Source organism: Acomys minous, assembly GCF_964271855.1.
Source record: "Acomys minous genome assembly, chromosome: 17".
NCBI classification, from domain to species: Eukaryota; Metazoa; Chordata; class Mammalia; order Rodentia; family Muridae; genus Acomys; species Acomys minous.
In genome coordinates this window covers 17,192,715-17,214,156 of record NC_140500.1, presented here as the reverse complement: position 1 = coordinate 17,214,156, position 21,442 = coordinate 17,192,715, and the positions used below count along the sequence as shown (strand labels likewise).

Genomic DNA, 21,442 nt, shown 5'->3' with positions numbered 1-21,442 from the left:
GTTTGTTTGTTTGTTTAGACAGGATCTCATATATAGGCCGAGGCTGGCCTAGAACTCATGGTGTTTAGACCAGAACAGACTCAAACTCACAGATTTCCACCTGCCTCTGCATCCCAAATGCTATTTCTGTTGTTGCTGAGACAGGGCCTTACACTGCAGTTTTATTTCTGTGCCTGTTGGGGTGACATAGGGGAAGAAAAGGTTTATTAAGCTTGTAGTTTCAGGCTACTGACCTTCATTGAGTGGAAGCTAAGGCGGGAACTTATGCAGCCAGTCCACTTCACAGCCATAGTCAAGGGCAGAGAGAGACAAATGTATCCTGCTGCCCCTCAGAAACCCCTGCCCAGAGATGGTACTACCCACTGTGAATGGGGGGAGGGAGGAGTGCACAGGGAGGAGGAGTCTCTCCTGCATCAAGTAACACCCCACCCCCACCCTCACCGCTCGCCCCAATCTGATTTAGCAATTCCTCAGTAAAGGTTTTTTTCCCCAAAAATAAATTTAGGTTCCATGAAGTTGACAGTTAAAGCTAGCCAGGACACTCAGACTGGCCTGGAAACATGTAGCCCAGATGGGCCTTGAACACAGCATTTTTGCTGCTTCAATCCCCTGAATTTAGACATTGCAGGTATGTCCTTCCATATCCTGTTCTGGACAGATTTTTTTTTAAAAAACCACATATTAAACACTCTGTATCATTTCTAAAACGTTGTTTATTAGGTGGACATACACTCATAGGAAAACTACTTAACTTTGAAATTGCTACCAAGTGAGAGAGCGCTTTACAAGCAATCTTAACAAATAGCTTAGCAAAAAAAAAAAAAAAAAAAAAAAACAGATGGTTTGACATTTATGAATATACTGAGCTAGATTTCTGTTGCCAGTGCTATGAGATGTTTTTATTGGGCTTAAATTATTCATACTGCAATTGATTTGCTTATTCTGTAAGTGTTAAATAATAAATGAACCGCTGGGTGTACTCATAATAAAGTTAGGCAACCAAGAAACAGCTGAGGCATGTGGTAGCTGTTGGCTGAACCATGACATAGACCATTAAGTTTCAATACGTTGTAACTGAAAGCCAGCTTAATAACTGTAAAAGCCCAGATTGCTCGAAGTTCACACACAAGTCAATTGATAATCCAGTCATATCATTCCTTACAAGTCAAACCCCATTTTTCTCCCAAAGTTTTCTATTTGCTCCAAGGAAACTGGGGCTCTGTAGGTTTTCTGGCTCATGACATCACCCAGGAGTAATGCTTTGCCCATCAAGGAGAAAGCTGATGTGCATGGGTGGAGTTTGAGAGGACTGACAAAGTAGGTTCAGGTGTAAAGACAGTAAATTTGAGGAGTGATGGGTCAGCTGCCAAATCTGATGGCCTGAATTCGATCTCAGGATAGAAGAAGCAGACTGACTCCCACAAGTTGTCCTCAGACTACCATGGATGCCATGGTACACGTGGCCACATATAAACAAAACCACACACACACAATATATAGATATAAATAAAAAATTTTAAGTAGCTTTGATACTAAGATATACATATTAGATACTTTTTATTTATTGTGGTTTGTTGGGACAGAGTCTGAGTCCGTAGCCCAGGCTGGCCTAGAATTCAGTAAGTGATTCAGGCTTGCCTGAAACTCACAGCAATCTTCCTGCCTTAGACTCCCAAGTCTAGATTCAAGATGAAATATTTTCAGTGTATTCAAGTTACTTGATAAGCTATAAAAAAAAATAAATTAGCAGTACATACAGGGGGAAAAAAGCATCTTCTGTGCTCATGTTACCAGCCAGAGCAACACAGCTTTGTTAGAGGAAGTTCTCTGATGAAATCCAGTCTTTGAAAACGTATGCTCTTCTACATCTGCTCCTCTGTCGAGCTGAATGTCCTGTAGAGCCCTGAGAAATCCCACCAGAAACTTCTATGATGAAAGACAAAAAGCATGCCACTCATTTTTATGTGCCAGACAGTATGTTCTGGGCCACGATGCTTCAACACAGACTTCTAGATAACACACATAGAGTTGAGGCCAAGTTGATTTCTTTAGGCTGTTCATTCACTACACATAAAAGTTTTAGAGTCTGCTAAGCAAGCAAGAACATCTTAGGGTGTTAAAAAGGACAAAGAACAGTTACTAAAAGTACTCTTTAAACTTGACAGATTCTCAGGTAGCTGTGAGCTATAGCAAGTGATGTTATTCTTTATGTTTCATCTGAAGAAATGGAAACACATGGTGGCCAGCAAATTGCCCTTGATAACTGGGAAAGTCAGCAGCTGAGTTTGAACTCAGGCTGACCTCAAAGCCCTCATGCTAAATCAGCATGCTCAGTTCTCATGAAAGAAATGCATGAGTAAAGTCAGCAAATTTATACAGCAATCAGGAAACTTTCTCTGAAAAAAAAAAACCCTGAGAACAAATGTTAAAAAAATTGCAAGTCACCTACACCTCACTGCATATGTATTTTTGTTCCACTTTTAAATTGTAAAAGAATAGTCTCAGCACACTGGGCATAAACAAACCACAGGGAAAGAGCTGTGTGTAGTTGGGACCTGATTAAAATAATGTCAAGAATAGCAACATAGACAAGCATTGGGATTGGTATTCTGTGTATGAACGAACAGATAAACCCAGGAGAGCCCAGGTCAGAGAAGACACTTCAGAACACAGGTTCAGGCAGTGAGGCTCCAGGCTCCCTGAAAACTTCAGGGAACAGGAGTGAGGATTCATACACTGCCTGCATATGAATATATTACATCTAAAAGGTATGAATATATAACATCTAAAAGTTAGCTCTGTCATCAGCTTTGAAACAGCAACTGCACCAGCCAGATAAGAATTGCACCTTGAGTCTTAGACCCTGTTTGTTTTTGTTTTGTTTTATTTTGTTTTAGGTTATGTATGTTTTGAGCTGGATGCATCTTTGTTCAGTGCTAACTCCCCAGCTTTAAAAAAAACAATAGTTAACTTTGGATTTTTGCCTAGAGCCAGGATGGAGGAGTGATGGACATGACCCACAAAGCATTCAGTTTCAAAACAGTGGATAGCGAACTGCAAAGACAGTAAGTTGGAAAAGAAACAAAGTAAGCTCTGTTGATTGCCCAAGCATAGCACGTTTAAAACGGAGCCAAGCCACTGGGAGGGCAGGAGAGTTAAGGGGGTGCTGGGGAACTCCTTGAGCTGAGGCATTTGGGAAAACAAAGATATGAAGATGTCCCAGGCGGAGAGTACAGGAGATTTTTGTATTGGTTTGTCATCTCCCCAGTAGAAGAAGTAATATCAAGGTGAGGTGAGAATAATAAATTATTTGTCACAGAAACTACAGCAGTGGAGGCTGGGAGGTGACTGTGATGATAAGGTGTTTGCTATGAAAGCCTAAGAACCAGAGTTTGGATCCCATCCTGAGCAGATGTCACCAGCCTGTATCTCTGGTGTAGGTGTGGGGAAACAGGAGGATTCCTGGAGTTTCCTGGTCAGGCAGTTTAGCCAAAAGTGAAGTCCCAGGTTCAGTGCAAGAAACCGTGTGCAAAAATAAGGTAGGGAAGTCTCTGAAGATATCCAACCTCCACCTCAGGTCTCCATCCACGTGTGCCTGCATGCGTGAGCACCTTCTACGCCTAACACACACAAAGAATAGCAATGAGTGGACTGAGAACAAAACAACTAAAGTACAGGGAAAAAAAAGGCTGTTGGGCTAGGCTGCTATAGTCATGGAAAAGACTTTCACAAATGGTTGTGAAATAATGGTATCAGTCATACACAAGCAATAGGAATTCGTTCCCTGCAAACTCTCACCATAGGAAAGGGAAAAGTCTGGTCTAGCAAGATGGCTCAGCAGATCAGGACACTTGCCGCCACACCGGATGACCTGAGAGTCTCATGCCCTGAAGTAAGTAATGGGAAGAGAAAACCAACTCCCCAGAGTTGTTCTCTGTCTGTGTATTCTCACATGCTCATCACCGACACAGGTTAAATAATACAGGTTAAAAAAAAAAACTTTAGGTAAAAGTCAAAATACAGACTTTCACAGAAATGTGAAGTATTTTTATTTGATTATGTTTAGATTACTTGTGCCAAAAATCCAGCAGCAAATGGAAGAAAAGCTGCAAGAAAAACAGAATGAGCTTACCAAGACCTTAGAGTACAAGACTAATACAAAATCCATTGCTTTTCTGTACACTAACAACAAATACTTACAAATTAAAATTGTAGGCGGCCATTCCATCTATAGTAACTTGGAAAGTATGAAGTATACAATTATAGCAATATACCTGCACAGAGGAAATACAAAACATTGTCCAGAGAGCTCAAAGAATGCATAAATGATTATTTTTTGTTTGGGAACCAGCATTATTTTGTTTTATTTTGAGATAGGATCTCACTATGTAGTTATGGCAGGCCTTGAACTCATAAAGATACACTTGCTTCTGCCTCCTAAGTGCTGGAATTAAAGATGTGTGCCACCATCCCTGGCTGTTAATTAGCATTTTAAAGGTTTTAGATTTCTTAAAATCTATCTGTAGATTCAATATAGCTAAAATCAAAATTCCCAAAGGGGTTTTGTAGAGTTGATGAGCCAGTTCAAAACTGCATATGGAAACAGTAGCACAAACCAACGGAAACAGCTTTGGACAATAATATATCTCAAGTGTCATCATTGCATGATTTCAGTGTTTGTTATAGAACTATAGTATTCAAGATAGTGCTGTGGCTGTGGTAGAAAAATGCACAGAGAAGTCAGAGGGAGAAAGCCCGTGGAAATAGTAAAGGGCTTTTAAAGGGCAATTGCAACTCCTTGAGGTTGCTGAAGCAATTGAGTGTCCACATGGAAAACCAAGAGCTTCAAGGCATAACCTGCAAAGCATTGGAACCAGTCATAGACCTCAAGGTAAACCCAAGGTAAACTACAATTTTTTTTGGACCAAAAGACATAAGAGAAAAGTTTTATAATGTTGAATTAGGCAGAGAGTTCTTAGAAATAATAGATGAAATATGAAAACAAACTTCATCAAAGTTTAAAAGGTCTGTTTTGTGAATGTTCTGTTCAAAGAACCAACTACAAAAAAAGAGCTGTAACCAAAACAAGCAAACAAGCAAGCAAGCAAGCAAAGAAACAAACAAAAACACCCTTGTTCCACAACAGGCTGCTTTTAATTCTCAAGTATGTATATCCTTCAGATTTAGAATTTAAGAAAACAAAATTCTCAAAATGTTCAGTTATTTCATCATAGAAAATGTACAGAGAGTTAAGGATAACATAAAAATAAATCCAAGACAAATTGCCATTTAAGAACTTTAAATTAAAACTGTAACTACACACAGCTACATATCTATAAGATTACCTAAAGGGCCTAGAGAGATGGCTCAGTGATTAAGAGCACTACCTGTCCTTCCAGGGGACCTGGGTTCAGTTCCCAGGACTGACAGGATGGCTCACAATCATTTGTAATTCCAGTTCCAAAAGATACAATGCCCTCTTCTGACTTCCACCGGCACCAGGCCTTCACATAATATCCACACATACTTTCAAGCAAAGCACTATTACATAAAAAAATACATAAATCTAAAAATTAAGATTTTCATAGGAGAAGATGTTCCTAGTCTTACTGCAACTTGACATGCCAAGACTGGTTGACATCCATGCCTTGTGAGGCCTCCCATTTTCTGAAAAGAAAAGGAGGAGGAGGAGCCGAAAGGGGGAGGGGAAGGTAAAAGGAAGGGCTAGGAGAAGAGAAGAGAAGGAAAACTGTGGTTAAAATAATGAGATTGACCATACCAAATTGTGGTGTGGATGAAAAGGAACTAGTTCCTGTCTACATTGCTGGCGGGAAGGCGAAGTTCCTTAACTCTGGGATCATGCTTAGCAGTTTCTCAGGTCACTGAGCATATATTCACATACCACATGATCCAAACGTCACACTCCTAGGTGCTTACCTGCAAAATCAGATCCTGGGTTTAAAGAAAGATTTGCCCATGGATATTTATAGCAGCTTTATTTGTAGGTGACCCCAAACCCAGACAACCCAAATGGCATCAACAAGTACAGAGATAAACAATCGGTAGTATGGGCCCACAGGGAAATACTCAACATTTAAAAAGAATGAAGAACGGATAGAAACCCTGAGCTGGAGATGTATGAGAACCCAAGAAATAGCACCAAGTGGAAGAAGCTGGATTAAAAAAGAAAAAGAAAAAAGACGTATCATGTACTTCCATTCACACAAACTGTATGAGCCATGTGTGGCAGTGTATTCCTTTAATCTTAGAACTTGGGAGGGAGAGGCAGGAGGAACTCTGCGAGTTGGATACCAGCCTGGTCTATGTAGTGAGTTCTAGGCCAGCCAGAGCCTCACAGCGAGACCTTGTCTTAAAATATATATATATATATATATATATATATATATATATATATATATATATATTCTATGAAATACAAAATGAAAGCAGATTGGTGTTTGTTCTAGGGAGCAGGCATTGGGAAAGGGCCAAAGTGACAGATATAGTCATCGTTTTGGCTGTGGCGATATGATCATCACAGGGAACCACGGGAAAGACTTACAAATTTGGTCTATAACAAGTTCATTACACACAAAACTACCAATGTCTCATCTTCGCCAGAATGTATCTAGCATATGAACGAACACACACACACACACACACACACACACACACACACACACACACCTGCTATATTATCTCTAGAACAATGGAAAGCTCCCTTTGAAAGTTGAAGAGCCTGAGGTGTGTGGAGAGTGGAGGCTCTGAGAACAAAAGTATCTAAATCTGTCTGTTCCAATGGAGCAGTATTTTTATATCCAGTTCAGTTTGCTCTAAGAACATGTTCTGCAACTCAGTTTCTTCCGTTTTGGTCATGTATGCTTCTGAATCATAGCATTGCATGACAGTGTCAAGGAGAGGCTGTCTACAAAGGGTATGCAATTGAGGAAGAAAATTCTGGGTTTTTTTTGTTTTGTTTTGTTTTTGTTTTTGTTTTTTGATGAGCCATATATTCTATGACTCTAAGAAATACTGTTTTAAATGGCTAAATTTACAACACTTCTTTTTGGTAGAGAAAAGATCAGGAAATAACTGGTACAAGAATTAATCCCAGGGACAGAAGAGACAGCTCATGGTTAAGAGCCCCAGCTGCCCTTCCAGAGGGCACTGAGTTCAATTTCTAGCACTTATGTCACAGCTCATGACCATCTGTAATTCCAGTCCCAGGAAATCTTATGCCTCCCTTTGACCCCCAATGGCATCAGGCACTCATGTGGTGCACAGACATACATGTAGGCAAACCACCCATAAACATAAAATAAAATAAAAAAAACTGTGTAAATGGTGCGGTCTGGAGATGAGCCACAGACACAAAGATCTAGCCATGGCGTTTTAGAGAGCTTGAGTTCCTGCTTGTAGTGCAGCTCTCCCGCCGGTCTGTTTCTTGGCGCGCTATTTCTTGGGCATGCTTCCCCTCTGAGCCCTCTGCCTGCACTCGGGCAGGTTCTCCACATTTTCTCTTCTATGCAGCACCAGAGCGCCCACTGAGGTAGAGGAGTGAGTGAAAACACTCTCCCGGTCAGCCAGGAGTCATCGCTCAAAAGACCAAAAGGAAGAAGGATTGCAGGTTGGTTGGGTGGCGTGGGAGGGGCAAGGCCAACGTAGGTGGATAAACAACTGAACGCACAGGTTTTGATACAAAGACGGCAAACAGCTGGATTCCCAGTTTTTGCTTCCGGTTCTTGTCTCTGCTGAGGTGAGCTGCAGCTAGCAGGGAACTGACAGCTGTCAGGGTCATCATGCTGTATGCTCAAGTAAAGAAGAGGAGCTTAAATTTCAGAACAACAGTCAAAGCTCTTCTGCTCTTCTCCAGAATCTTTAGATTCGCTGCATTGGCAGTAGATTTGCCTTCTTCTGGCATATGCTAAATGCAGTTAAAATGCAGTTTTCAGCAAATACAGACCCCTGTTGAATATATGCGCAGGTGCCTGCTGGATACATCTGGAAAGAAACACCCCTGATCTTAAATCTGCAGGTAGAGAGAAAAAAAAAAAAAAAGCAAATACATATATTGTCATTGTGTTAGAAATCAACCTCATCTCAAAGCTTGAAATCAATAATGCGAAAGGAAATGCCAGCAACGTCTGAAGGAGCCAATGGCAAACCCTATTGTGATTTTTATGGAGTCCACACTCCTTGCTCTGACAAGAAGATGTAAGTGGGATGTGACAGTGACTTCAAAGCAGGTCCAGACAGGACTAAGACACTCAAAATGGCCACCAGGTGGACCGGTGGGTGAACTTACATTTTAAGACTCAAAGGGGAGCCGTTCTCCCAGAGCCAAGGCTGGTTGGCTTTCTTCCGATGCAATCCCATCCAGAATGGGGCGGTGGAGTGAGAGGTTGCTTGTATGACAAATTGCTGTGGAAAGACACCACTCTGACTTTTTAGATTCAGCAAACCAAATATAAAGGAGCTCTTCAACATCACTTGGTGGTTTAATAAAAATATTTATAGAGTCTTATGGAGACTTTACATCCTGTGTGTTCAAGGCCAATTATGCAATCGGGTGAAAAACAGCTATTTTTCTCTCTCAAATGTTTCCTTCCTGTGGTGGTTTGAATGAAAATGGCCCTCATACACTTATAGGGAGTGACATTAATGATGGTGTGCCCTGTTGGAGGAAGCGTGTAACAGGGGGGTGGGCTTTGAGATTTTTAGAAGCTCAAGTCAAGCCCAGTGTCACTCTCTCCCTGCTGTCTGCAGATCCAGATGTAGACTTTTCAGCTGCTCTCCAGCACCATGTCTGCCTGTGTTTTGCCATGCTTCCAATAAGATGAAAATGGACTAAACCTCTGAAACTGTAAGCACGCCCCAAATAAATGCTTTCCTTTAGAAGAGTTTCCATGGCCATGGCAACCATTCCTAGGAATAAAACCCTAACTAAAACACTCCCCCAAACTTCTAAGCCTGATTCATTTTTTTTTTACTAACCCATAATCCATCCCACTATTGCCCCAAGCAACTCACCAGGTCATCTGTGCTATTAATATGCAGCAACTTGGCATCCAAAGACAGACAGTTCTTCTGACTATTTGCCCAGTTAAGCTGCCCAGCGAACAGGTAACAGTTTTCTTGATGCCAGATCCAGGCTTGCGGACAAGGACCTAGGAAGTATTAGCATAGAACAGATGAGTTCTGAGTTAAAGCATTTCATCAGTTCTTCATTAGAATGATACCCAGATTCTACAGACACTAGAATGGGCAGGGTCTTTATTTCCCTTTTTAACAAAAATAACGTTTACGTGTGTGGTGTTTTGTCTGTGTATCTGTGTATCTGTGTGTTCACCATGAGTATGCAGGACTTTCAGAGGCTGGATGAGGCATTAAGATCCACTGGAACTGGAGCTGCAGACAGTGATGCGCTGCTGTGTGGGTGCTGGGAACCCAACCTAGGTCCTCTAGAAGAGCAGCCAGTGCTATTAGGAAAGAGATCATCAAAAGATCCGATGCCTACGAGGCTTGTCACAGGCTGGAGTGGAAATGGCACCAACAGAGAGCTTGTGCAGGCCACTCTGAGCGCCTGGCATGGGTGTGGTGCGGTGCTTTTGTTAAACCCAATTAAGACTGAGCAGAGCACCCACCACTGCTCTTCACTGCCCTCCCCTGTACCTGAGGAGTTGGCTGCTCTCTGCAGGGCGTCTTGGAGGCTCTGGTTCTGCTGCAGAAGCTCCTCCTGCTCCCTGGATTTCTCCTTCAGCTTCCGGGTGAGCGTGTCTATCATTTCCCTCAGTTCTCGCTGTGACTCCTCTACAGTGTGGACAAGGTGGGAAAATACCCTTAAGAAGAGTTACAGTAGGATTGCAGCTTCACTGTGGCACAAACACACCTGATAATATGATAGAAGCAAGCTTCATCTGAAAGACAAGTGTAGGACTAAGAATGTGGTTCTTGCCTGCAACTCCAGCACTCAGGAGACTAAAGTAGGGGGACTTCCATAAGTTCAAGGCCAATCTGGTCTAAATAATGAGTCCTACATCTCTGGCATCTATCAGAGAGGCTTCTTCCTGGTCCTGACACACATTGAATCCCACAAAATGCAAATTTTTTTACTGCTGCATTTGGGAAACAATCCATAGGCTGGAATTTTGGTTGTCTGTGTATATAAACACTTCCATCCTTGATATTTAAGCCTCCTTGCCTTAAATCTGGTCTCAAGTGTTGGATCACTTCATTTTATTTATAGGTCCTTCCCTAGTAAAATTAAACATATGTCTGACCCAATCAAAGGTCAATTTGTCTAAACATTTTTATTTTTGCAAATATAAACTAGCCCTTTTATACAGAAAGGATTTATTACTTATGTATTCACTTAATTGCTTTGTGTAATGATGGCTAGAACTTGCTGAGTAAACCACACTGGCCTTGAATTCAGAGCCCTACATGCCTCTGTCTCCCCAGTTAGGATTGAAGGTGTACCCTGCTATGCTGGTCCTGAAAAGACTTATAAACTGAATAATTTTATATAAAACCACTCCTCATCATTTTGTTAAACTCTGTCCTGCTCTCAGTATTTCTGCTTATACAATGAGCTGATGGCTATCTATGTCGTATTTTATAATCTGCACTCAAAGAAGGCGCACAGTTAAACTATTAGCCACACAAGCAGCAAATGGAAGAATTTTGCTTTTGAGTGGTACTTAATTGCTAACCCTGAGAATAGAGTCCTCATATATGCAGTTTCTAGGAAGGACATCATAGTTAAAGAGGTTCTGCCACACGCAATTCTGTACTCAGAAGCACAAAAGTCACTGAGTACATTGCAGAAAAGCTCAAGAGTGTAGAAATGTAATTACATTCTTATTGCATGAAAGTTGGGGGCATTATGTGTTCTTTCTGTACCCTCTAGATTCTCAATCCCCTAGACAAATGAAGTCACCTCAATTCCTGTATAATCCCAATTCCCAGACCTCTTACTTTTGTTCAACCTAAAGTATCTCCTTAAGTCTCCTGTCAGCTGACTCCACTGGTTGTATTTATGCAGATGTAGTGCCCCTTTAAGAAACAGGGCCAAAAGAAAAAAGAAAAAAAAAAGGAAGAAACAGGGGCAACTCTATCATAGACCTAGGGGAGGGGAATAGGGTGAAAGTGGGAGGGAGGGAAGAATGGGAGGATACAAGTGATGGGATAACAATTTAGATGTAATCTGAAAGAACTAATAAAATAAAATTAAAAGAAACAGGGGCAAAATGAAGGTAATATGGAAGTTGGGGTGAAGAATTGCAATTATAAGAAGATGCCAAAGAAAAGGGGATACAGTGACTAAGGTGCATTTGGATGGAAAAAATAACACAGGCAACTATGGGACAAGAGAGTACAGCAACACAAACCTCAGAACTAGAATATGAAAGAAAGAAGGAAAAGAACCTTCCAGGCCATGAGAAAGGAGAGCACCCGCAGATCCAATGCCTACGAGGCTTGTCACAGGCTGGAGTGGAAATGGCACCAACAGAGAGCTTGTGCAGGCCACTCTGAGCGCCTGGCATGGGTGAGGTGCAGTGGTTTTGTTAAACCCAATTAAGACTGAGCAGAGCACCCACCACTGCTCTTCCCTGCCCTCCCCTGTACCTGAGGAGTTGGCTGCTCTCTGCAGGGCGTCTTGGAGGCTCTGGTTCTGCTGCAGAAGCTCCTCCTGCTCCCTGGATTTCTCCTTCAGCTTCCGGGTGAGCGTGTCTATCATTTCCCTCAGTTCTCGCTGTGACTCCTCTACAGTATGGACAAGGTGGGAAAATACCCTTAAGAAGAGTTACAGTAGGATTGCAGCTTCACTGTGGCACAAACACACCTGATAATATGATAGAAGCAAGTTCATCTGAAAGACAAATGTAGGACTAAGAATGTGGTTCTTGCCTGCAACTCCAGCACTCAGGAGACTGAGGCAGGGGGACTTCCATAAGTTCAAGGCCAATCTGGTCTAAATAATGAGACCCAGGCTAATATGGACTACAGAGTGAGAATCTATCTACAACAACCAAAAAAGAAAATTAATCAAAAATACAGAAAATGAAAATACATAGGTAAAGGATAAAGTAGGAAGATCCTAGAATAATTAAATCAGAGTAAAGTAGAAAGGGCAGAGAGAAAACTAAGGCAAGAGGTCCCATTTTCACTATTATTTGCCTAGCACCATCCTAGTCTGTAAATGTACACAAATCAGGTTTTGGTAAACTAAGTAGTTGATCTAGTGGCTCATTATGGCTCTATTATGGCTAAGTGAAAAGTCCATACCATTTAAGTGGTATTAAAATCAACTATGTGTTTGTGTGTCTGTGTGTCTGTGTAAAATACTATTTTGCATATAGCAATATCTATTACTACATACAACACTTAATAAACACTAATATTATTTACCAAGTGCACAGACTGTTGGAAGTACTTAGCATACAAGAACTCAGATAGACTCCACTAATTGTTTTCATTTCACAGATCAAGAAGTCAGGAATTTGAGCTAAAAGTATGTATTTAATGTCCATGGATAAACCTTGTTTGTCAACCTGTTTGGATCTGGAATGGACTAAAAGCCAGGCTGCTGGGCATGCCTGTGAAGGGTTTTCATAATCAGGTTATGTGAAGCAGGAAGACCTCCCCTAAGTATGGGTGACCCCGTCCTGAAGCATCACAAAGACAAGCAGGGAGAAGGGACTTTTGCTTTGTGCCTATGTGCATTTACTCTGCATGCAAGTTTATCCATCCCATATCTGCATCCCCTCCTTGATAGGAGAACTTCTTCTTCTTCTTCTTCTTCTTCTTCTTCTTCTTCTTCTTCTTCTTCTTCTTCTTCTTCTTCTTCTTCTTCTTCTTCTTCTTCCTCTGGCTCCGGAAACAAACTGAAGATCAGTAGCTCTTCAGGGATACTCCAGACCTTCAGTGCCAGACATCAACAGCCAAGACATGCAGGCTCACTGACTAATGGACTGCCAAATTCTCCACCCATCCAGTGCGATATAGTCATCATTGGATTCCTCAGACATAGGATATAGGATGTCAACCAGACTGACAAATCCTCTTTAATATATAGTCATCCTGTTGGTTCTGTTCCTCCCGAAAACCCAATACAGCCACTGTAGCACACTCCCTCTTGAAAGTCTTTGAGGATGAACTAATTGAAAAAAATATCCCTCTGTGGGCTTTAGACACGTTGATTCAGGATTTGAGGGCCTACAAGGAACCTGCCATTTCCATTAATAAATTTTCATAGATAAAAATTAAGAAAGATGACCAATTCTGGTGCTAAATGTAAAAATCTATTCATTTGAAGGCATCGCATCACCTTAGCTTACAATAAATCATACAGGATCTGTTTAGTAGGACAGATAAAACTTTCCTCAAATTTGAGAAAACTAGAGTCATTTTACACACAGGATTTCAGTATTATGATATGTTTATGAGGCTCTTCTGGAAGCCATATGGTCAAAGCTTTCATATGGGGTTCTCTACTGATTGGTAATATCTAACATTAGAAGTCAAGGAACACAAGGCCTGGTATATTTGTCAGAAAGGGGCATTCCAGTTCTGTGTCTGAACCACCCACTCGTCATCTCTGGCATCTCTTACAGGGCTTCTTTAGGGTCCTGACACAGATACAATCCCACACAATACATAGCTAATTAATGTAAACTGTTTTACTGCTGCATCTTGGAAACAAAGCAGAGGCTGGGATTATGACTGTCTCTGAATGTAAACACTTCCGCCCTTGATATTTAAGCCTCCTTCCCTTAAACACGGTTTGAAGTTTTGGGTCCCTTTGATTTATTGATAGATTCCCTCCCTATGAATATTAAATGTATGTTTGATACTAGTTGAAACTGAATTTTCTAAAAATTTCTGTTAATTTTTGCAAATTTAAATTATTCCTTTCATACGAAAAAGTCTCCTCTCTTCTTTCTTTCTTTCTTTCCTTCTTTCTCTTTTCATTTTCTTCTTTGTTTCTTTAATTTCTCTATGTGATCCTGGCAGGAATTTGTCATGTAGACCAGGCTAACCTTGAACTCAGAGATCTGCCTGCATCCATATCCCTATTTAGGAATAAATAGGAATAAAGGTGTGTCCCACCATACTGGGGCTGAAAAGACTTATAAACTGAATAACTTTACATCAAACCACTCCTCATCCTGCTCTCAGTATTTCCCTCTATACAGTGAACTATTTATATAATATTTTATAATCTGCATTCGAAAAAGGCACACAGTTAAACTGTTAGCCACACAAGCAACAGATTAAAGAAATTTGTTTATGAGTGACAACTAATTGCTAATTCTGAGAATAGAGTCCTCCATATATGCACTTCCTAGGAAGGACATCATAGTAAAAAAGACTCTGCCACACCTAGTTCTGTACTTAGAAGCACATAAATCACTGATCACACTGCAGAAAAAGCTCAAAATGCAATTACATTCTCTATTGCACAAAAGTTGACATCATGATCTGTTCTTATCTCTATCCCTTAGATTCTGAATCCCTTAGACAAATGAAGTCACCTCAGTCTCTATATAAGCTCACTTTCTAGACCTCTTACTTTCATTTGACCTGAAGTATCTACCAAAGTCTCTGGTCAGCTGGCCTCCACTGGTTGTGCTTAGACAGACGTAGTGCACATTTAGGAAACAGAGACAGAATGAAGCTAATACGGAAGCTGGGGTAAAGAAGTGCAATGACAGGAAGATGGCAAAGGAAAAAGAAGATAGTGACTAAGGTGCATTTGGATGGAACAATAACATATCTATGGCAAGAGGCGACAATGGGACAGGAGGGCACAGCGGCACAAACCTCAGAGCTAGAATATGAAAGAAAGAAGGAAAAGAACCTTCCAGGCCATGAGAAAGGAGAGCACCCGCAGATCCGATGCCTACAAGGCTTGTCACAGGCTGGAGTGGAAATGGCACCAACAGAGAGCTTGTGCAGGCCACTCTGAGCGCCTGGCATGGGTGAGGTGCGGTGCTTTTGTTAAACCTAATTAAGACTGAGCAGAGCACCCACCACTGCTCTTCACTGCCCTCCCCTGTACCTGAGGAGTTGGCTGCTCTCTGCAGGGCATCTTGGAGGCTCTGGTTCTGCTGCAGAAGCTCCTCCTGCTCCCTGGATTTCTCCTTCAGCTTCTGGGTGAGAGTGTCTATCATTTCCCTCAGTTCTCGCTGTGACTGCCGGGAAGAGTTTTCTGCTGCCTTCTGAGCTAATATTTGCCCTTCCAGGACACTGTCTTGGTGAGTAAGGTTTGCTTGGTATTGCTTCAGGAGGTTGGATGCCTGGAGAACTAAATCATAGAGAATTAAGTGCCAGCCTCACCTCTCCATTACAAAAGCTGTCACTGCATGCCCTGGACATGAAAACACAGACCCAAATAGTCTATCTTGACAACAGATGAGTGTTGACACAAATAGTTTACTAACTTGAACAATGATGGAAGAATAAATACACTTCAAAGACTTCTGGGATATTGTCCAAATTTACAGGATTAGAAGTTACTCAGCTGCATTTTTGTAATTGCCATTTCATTTTAATTTTTATTAGCAATCATGCAGATATTTCTGAATAAAAATTGCCAGAGTTCAGTTTTAGTTGAGATTTACACACAAAGTAATAATGAAGAGTGGTAATCTAGAAATTCAGTGGCAGAGGGGTGAGGGGATGATGCTCAGTGTCAGAGGATGTGGTCAGCATCCAAAGGGTCCTCGGTTTCATATCTAGCTTGGAAATAAAAAGGAAAAAAACAGAGAATGGTTGTGGGTTCACTCCTAGTTGAGGAACTACTGGCAGTTGATGGCTATGAGAAAGAGAGAGTCAGCTTTTTGACCCTGGTGAGGCTACCTATGCTCCAGCAGATGGCCCCACATCCATGTATGAACAGGCAGCATTAGGTGGACTCAATGGGTTTTACAATGAAAAACAGAGTACATGAAATTCAGAGAAAAAGTGTGGTTGTGCGAAGGAATTGAGAGGGAAGAAAGTGGTCATGTGTTTGATCAAAATGCATATACATGTATGAATTTCTCAACATTAAAAAGGTAAAATAAAAAAAATTAAAGAAATGATAAGGTAAGAAATAGTATAATGTAGTAAATAAAATACTGGCAATCTATATTAGTCACTTATCCCCTGGACTCTGACTCATAGAAGGAAGTGTCATTAGCACTTTTTGTTTTTCAACTCAATTTCTTTGTAGCTCCCACTTTGTCTACACTGCCAGACTTCCTAATTTTATTTAGGAGCTCTGACATTTGCTTATTTTTGAGGCAACCACCCAGGAAATACGTAAATTTTTGTATAGTGGCATTAAACTTAATTTCGTTTTAGCCATAGAAGTGTCTAAAAGGGTGGAGACGAAAGGAATGTTGTGCAATTGTGAGGTTGAAGAACTCTGTGCTTGAAACTCAGCTCTGTTTCAGTGCAAGGGGCTGCAAATCCTTTGCCTCTGGGCCAAATCTGAGCATGCGGAAAAGTTATCAACACCTCCAAGGAAGGTTCTTCTACCCTCTGCAGAGTGTGATTCCCCCACCCTATCATTAGGAGAGGCCTCAGGTGGTCACAGATCATTAAAGAAAATGACCCCAAATCACCCGGTGTTAGATCCTGGGAAGCAGATGGTGCCTCTGAAGCCTTATTTCTTAGCCCTGGCTGGTGGAATAACTCAGCCCGGCAACCCGCTCACCCAGGCTGCTGCGTGGAAAATACTTTTTCCTTCTTAGGTGCTCTAGTCCTTTTCCTCACCCCTTACTTTTCCCTCATAGTATCTCCACTTTCCTACATGCTATAAACTCAAAGTACATTTGGCCGACAATGTTTTACTTATACTAAGGGGGCCATTATGATTCTTAACATTTAATCAGATCAAAACAGAACTAAACGGGATTTCCTTCGCTTTGGGGTTGCTCAGATGACCCTCTGTATTGGGAACTTCAAGTTATTACCAAATTAATCTAGGATATAAGTAGGATCCTCCACGAAATTATGGGGCGGGGGGGGGGGGAACAAAAACACTCTACTGTGAATAATCTGCGTTCCATCCCCCTCTCCGGTGGAGGGATGAACCACAATATACCCATTCAATGCTTGGCTTATTCTCAAAGCAGTTAGCCTAAAATGATGCTACATCTAGGCTGACCTGAGTTGGTACGAGCTGTGCTCATAACCCTCACTGCTCACTCCAGTTCCCTATTTCAGCACTTACCTTGCTTCCATTGTATAATAAGGGTCACTGAGAGCCCCAGGCAGACGATGGCCAGAGTCATAGCAACAGGGCACCACCATTGTGAGGAAAGAAGATGCAAGCCTGCAGGGAAGGAGAATCAGAAAATTGCCAAAGACGAAGAAGGTCATCGAGCCAGGCCCTAGATCCTATCTGTGCTGCTTTCTCTGTGCTCCGCAACCCCTCAGCCCCTCCCCAACCCCACGGGCTCTGCAGCTGTGCAGATAAGACAGCTGATGGTTTTACCTCGAACTGAAGTAAATTACTCATGGGCTCACGTGAAAGCACAAACAAGCAAACAGCTGCGACTGAGTACAAGGTATGAGGCACTAAATACATGATTCTGAAAGCTTGTGCATTATTGATTCTATACACAATGACCTTCTAGGTGCTCTCAAAACAATTTCATCCATTGTGCAGAAAGCCTGATGTGTACATACAGAAATACACATAGTAAGAAACATTATGCAAACAAATGCCAGATGTCAAGCAAAGTATTTTTGTGAGTCACCTGAGATTTCCTCAAGAAACTCTGTGTGTAATATTACCATTCAATGCTTATTCCACTAAAGGTACTTCTTAAAACTTGAGCTAATGACAAAAGGATACTAGGACAAAAACCTTGCTAAGCACTTGAGTTATCATAATAGCTGCCTTACACTTATGTTAGGTGTGGCTATTTATCCCCAGAGGAAAAGTCGACTTTTTTTTTTTATGGAAATGAGTCATGCAGTTCTCAGGCCTGTGAATGTTGTGACTTGTCCCAGCACTGAATAATGGCAGACATTACCAATCCTGGAGAAAAACCATCACACAGCATGTATGTGGTTTGCTTCCCTTGTAAGATAAACAGAACATTGATGTTATTCTCCTTTCCATGTACAGAAGAAACTAAAAGCCCCAGTCACTAGCTTGAAAACACACATGTACCAAAACTTAAAACATAGGTCTTTGGGTTTTATGTTGTTTTTGTTTGAGACAATGCTTACTTGGTAGCCCAGGCTAGCCTGGAACTCACTAAATAGCCAAGGCTGGTCTCAGACTGGTGAGTCTTCTTGCCCTAACATCCCTAGCGCTGGAATAGCAGGCATGGAATACGATATATGGCTCCAAACATGGATCATTAATCCAATGCTCATAAGCTACAATGTCTTAGAGTACCAAGCTTTTAGTGTGAATCTGGCTCCAAGTCAACAAACAGTCAAATATACTGAGAGTTCTCATGCGTTAACAATCTTTGTCAGACTCTACAGATGATACCAAAAACAAAAGATAGGAAATATGACATGGAGAGACATAGCTCATTCTCTGGCAGAATCATTTCTGTCTCCACACTAGTGGTGAGCTGGCAGACAACAGAAGACAGAAATATCTTTTAGAAGTAGTTGCCTTATCCTGACACCTGGCATCATGTATTTGTGTGTAAAACATTTCCGCCCCCGCCCCCCTGCAGCCAACCCCAGTATTCATCTCACATTGTATGTGTACAACTTTTAAATGGAAACTCCAATCCCAGGAGCCACTATGTTAAAAGACGACACAAGCTCCTATTATCTATAAGGCACCTTCATCCCATCTCTGTGGTACAGAGAGATAATTGGTCTAATTCACTCAGCATGGCTTTCTAGTCACAAAATAACCTTCAGTCAATCAATAAATATTTCTTCACTGACTTTAGTACCTACTTTATACCATTCACAGTTGGTAACTAATCTAAGCAGGGCTCTCAAATCATATTTATGGTGAAAGTCAGGCAAACAACATTAATTGCACACACACACACAAAAATGAATGAATGGTTGAACAAACCAATGACTGACATCAGCTTCTAAATCTACTACTAAACACCAGCACTATTTTCACTCTGAGCTAGTTCAGCCGCTCAGATGTTAAATCACAAAACACTCACCAGTATGCTACCCATTGAAAGATTCCAATCTTGCTTAAAGAAACAAAGTTTAACTTTCTTCCCCTTCTTACATTTTGTTCCCTTTTTTCTGGGACATAGTTTCTCTGTGTAGCACTGGCTGTCCTGGAACTCACTCTATAAAACAGACTGACCTATTTCTGCCTCCTAAATGCTGAGATTAAAGATGTGTACCACCATCACCTGGACTTTTTCCTCTTAATTTTATAGAAGAATAGACATTTTAAGCTTATCAATTAAACCTAAATATTTCACCTTATTGTATTGGCCAAAAATAAATTATAATTCTTAAAGTAACGATAGACAACAAAGTCTAATGTTTACCCAGCCATGCCAAATATACTTAATTTGCTTTAGGTAATTCATAAGGCACTTAAGATTTTTTCAGTACTTCAATAGCACTTATAAAAACAAATAATCACTGTGTGCTATGAAGGAATGCATTTCCTGCCGTGTTTCATTGACTGGGCTCCGCACAAATGGGAACCTGTAGTACTATTTTGGCTCTTCTGTCTATGGTTCAATTAAACTGAGTGACTTTATTAATCCTCCTGATTGTGGGGTAGCTTTCTGTAGAAGGAAGATGCTATCAGTACCACTCTTGAAGCCTTCAGTGTAAAGATTTGGAGAAGCCATTAACTGAAAGCCTTAGCACGGAGAACAGCTTAGAGGAAAGATGTAGGGGCAGCTGGTTCGTCTCTCGAATTCTACTTCCTTTTCTTCTAAGGAAAAGGTATTGGTCTCTTGTATTTCCTGTTCTCTGAACGTTTTTGCTGTCTAGCCTCATCCTACAGTACATTTAATTTGCATCTCCGAGCTAAGCCTGGCTTTCTGTTTCTATAAGCACCCACCCACCCCTGGTACCTTTAGCCTTCTCGCCAAGTGACTTCTGATCAGGCTGGTCATTCACGGGCTTCATCCTGTCATCGAAAGTCATTTCCAAATTCATGCCAAAAATGGGAAACTGAAGCAGTCAAGGAGCTCAACCGACTGCCAGTGAGCGAGTCTCTGAGGCAGTTTAAATAGCCGCTCTTATCTAGCCGAGGATGACTCAATCGCCACAGGAGGAAAGGGAGCTTTGCTTCATATTGGAAAGTTGGCTAACACCAATTCTTAGGTTGGCTCCAGTCGTGGGTGGAGACGGTGGTAACCCCAGTTGTGTTTCATGACTTCTCAGCAAGAAACAGACAGTAGGGAAAAGCGCACTGTTCATAACAGTTATAGGAAAGACCCTGTAGATGGACCAGATAAGGGCTTGACACCCAAAGAAGCACATACTTCAAGCTACGTTCACAGAAAGGAATGTTCCTGCACAAGATGATTTGCTTCCGTTGTCCATGTTTATCTGTTTGCTGATTCACCAAGGCAGATTGTCGCTTTTTTATAAGTCTTTTTTTATAAGTAGTACGTTTTACTTTTAATTGTCTTAATTGGCAATTAGAAATGTAACATAAGTCATGTAAGATTCTCACTTCTAGCTATGCTGACCTGGCTACTGGACTCAGTAGGACAGCCCTGCATACAGTGACTTTAAACAGCAGCATGAGACCACTAGAAATAGATGAGACAGTCTTGGATTTTTTTCCTGGGTCTGTCATCTTGGGGAAATACTTATATTGAATCTATGTATGTCTGTAGTTTGTGTATAATGTATATCTGGTAATGTCTTAATAGCCAGGTGCAGTAACATGATCTTTTAAATCCAGAACATGGGGTAGGTAATGTTTCAATAGGAACTTAAGAGATATAGTAAAAAAAAAAAAAAGACAAAAAATGTTTTGTACTTGAAACATAAAACTAAGAAATATAGTTAAAGTTCATATTAATTGTAATATCCAGGATAGTTAAGATGATCAGAAAAGAATGTTTTATTCTGACCCATGCTTCCTGGGCTTTTTGTGCCTAAAAATCCATGCATGTTTGTTTGTATGCATATAAAACACAGGGGTATATGGAATCAGAGGACAACCCAGGTGTTGATGGGCCCTGGTCTTCCACTGTTTAAGTAAAGCTCTTTTGTTTGCTGATCCATGCTCCAGGCTAGCTGATCTGCCAGATTCCAGATTCCTTCCTATCTCTGCCCTCCAGCTCACAGCAGGAGTACTGAGGTGACAGATGCGTTACCAGATGGGTTTTATATGAGCTCTGAGGAGCCTAACTTAGGCCCAGGCCTTGCTTATGCTTTTGTAGAAGGAACTCCCTACCTACTAGACATGTTTTCTGAAGTTTGTGTGTATAAGACTCTATGATAGCTGAATTTTGTTTTAAAGCAC

At 41.2% G+C, this 21,442-nt stretch overlaps 1 protein-coding gene across 2 annotated transcripts; it reads right to left on the bottom strand.

Moving 5' to 3' along the window:
* Nucleotides 1-6,424: 6,424 nt before the first annotated feature.
* On the bottom strand, nt 6,425-20,158 carry OLR1 (oxidized low density lipoprotein receptor 1). Of its 2 annotated transcripts, none has more exons than XM_084766600.1 (8): nt 20,034-20,158; nt 17,225-17,326; nt 15,065-15,310; nt 11,629-11,766; nt 9,673-9,810; nt 9,031-9,167; nt 8,306-8,421; nt 6,425-8,029 (listed from the first exon to the last, which is right to left on the bottom strand). In XM_084766600.1, exons 1-8 carry the CDS (start codon nt 20,116-20,118, stop codon nt 7,879-7,881), a joined length of 1,113 nt encoding a protein of 370 aa, XP_084622726.1. In that variant the 5' UTR covers nt 20,119-20,158; the 3' UTR covers nt 6,425-7,878. The 2 variants fall into 2 exon arrangements, with proteins under 2 accessions (XP_084622726.1, XP_084622727.1); XM_084766601.1 differs by having other exon boundaries at nt 6,425-8,001.
* Between the last annotated feature and the right edge of the window lie 1,284 nt (nt 20,159-21,442).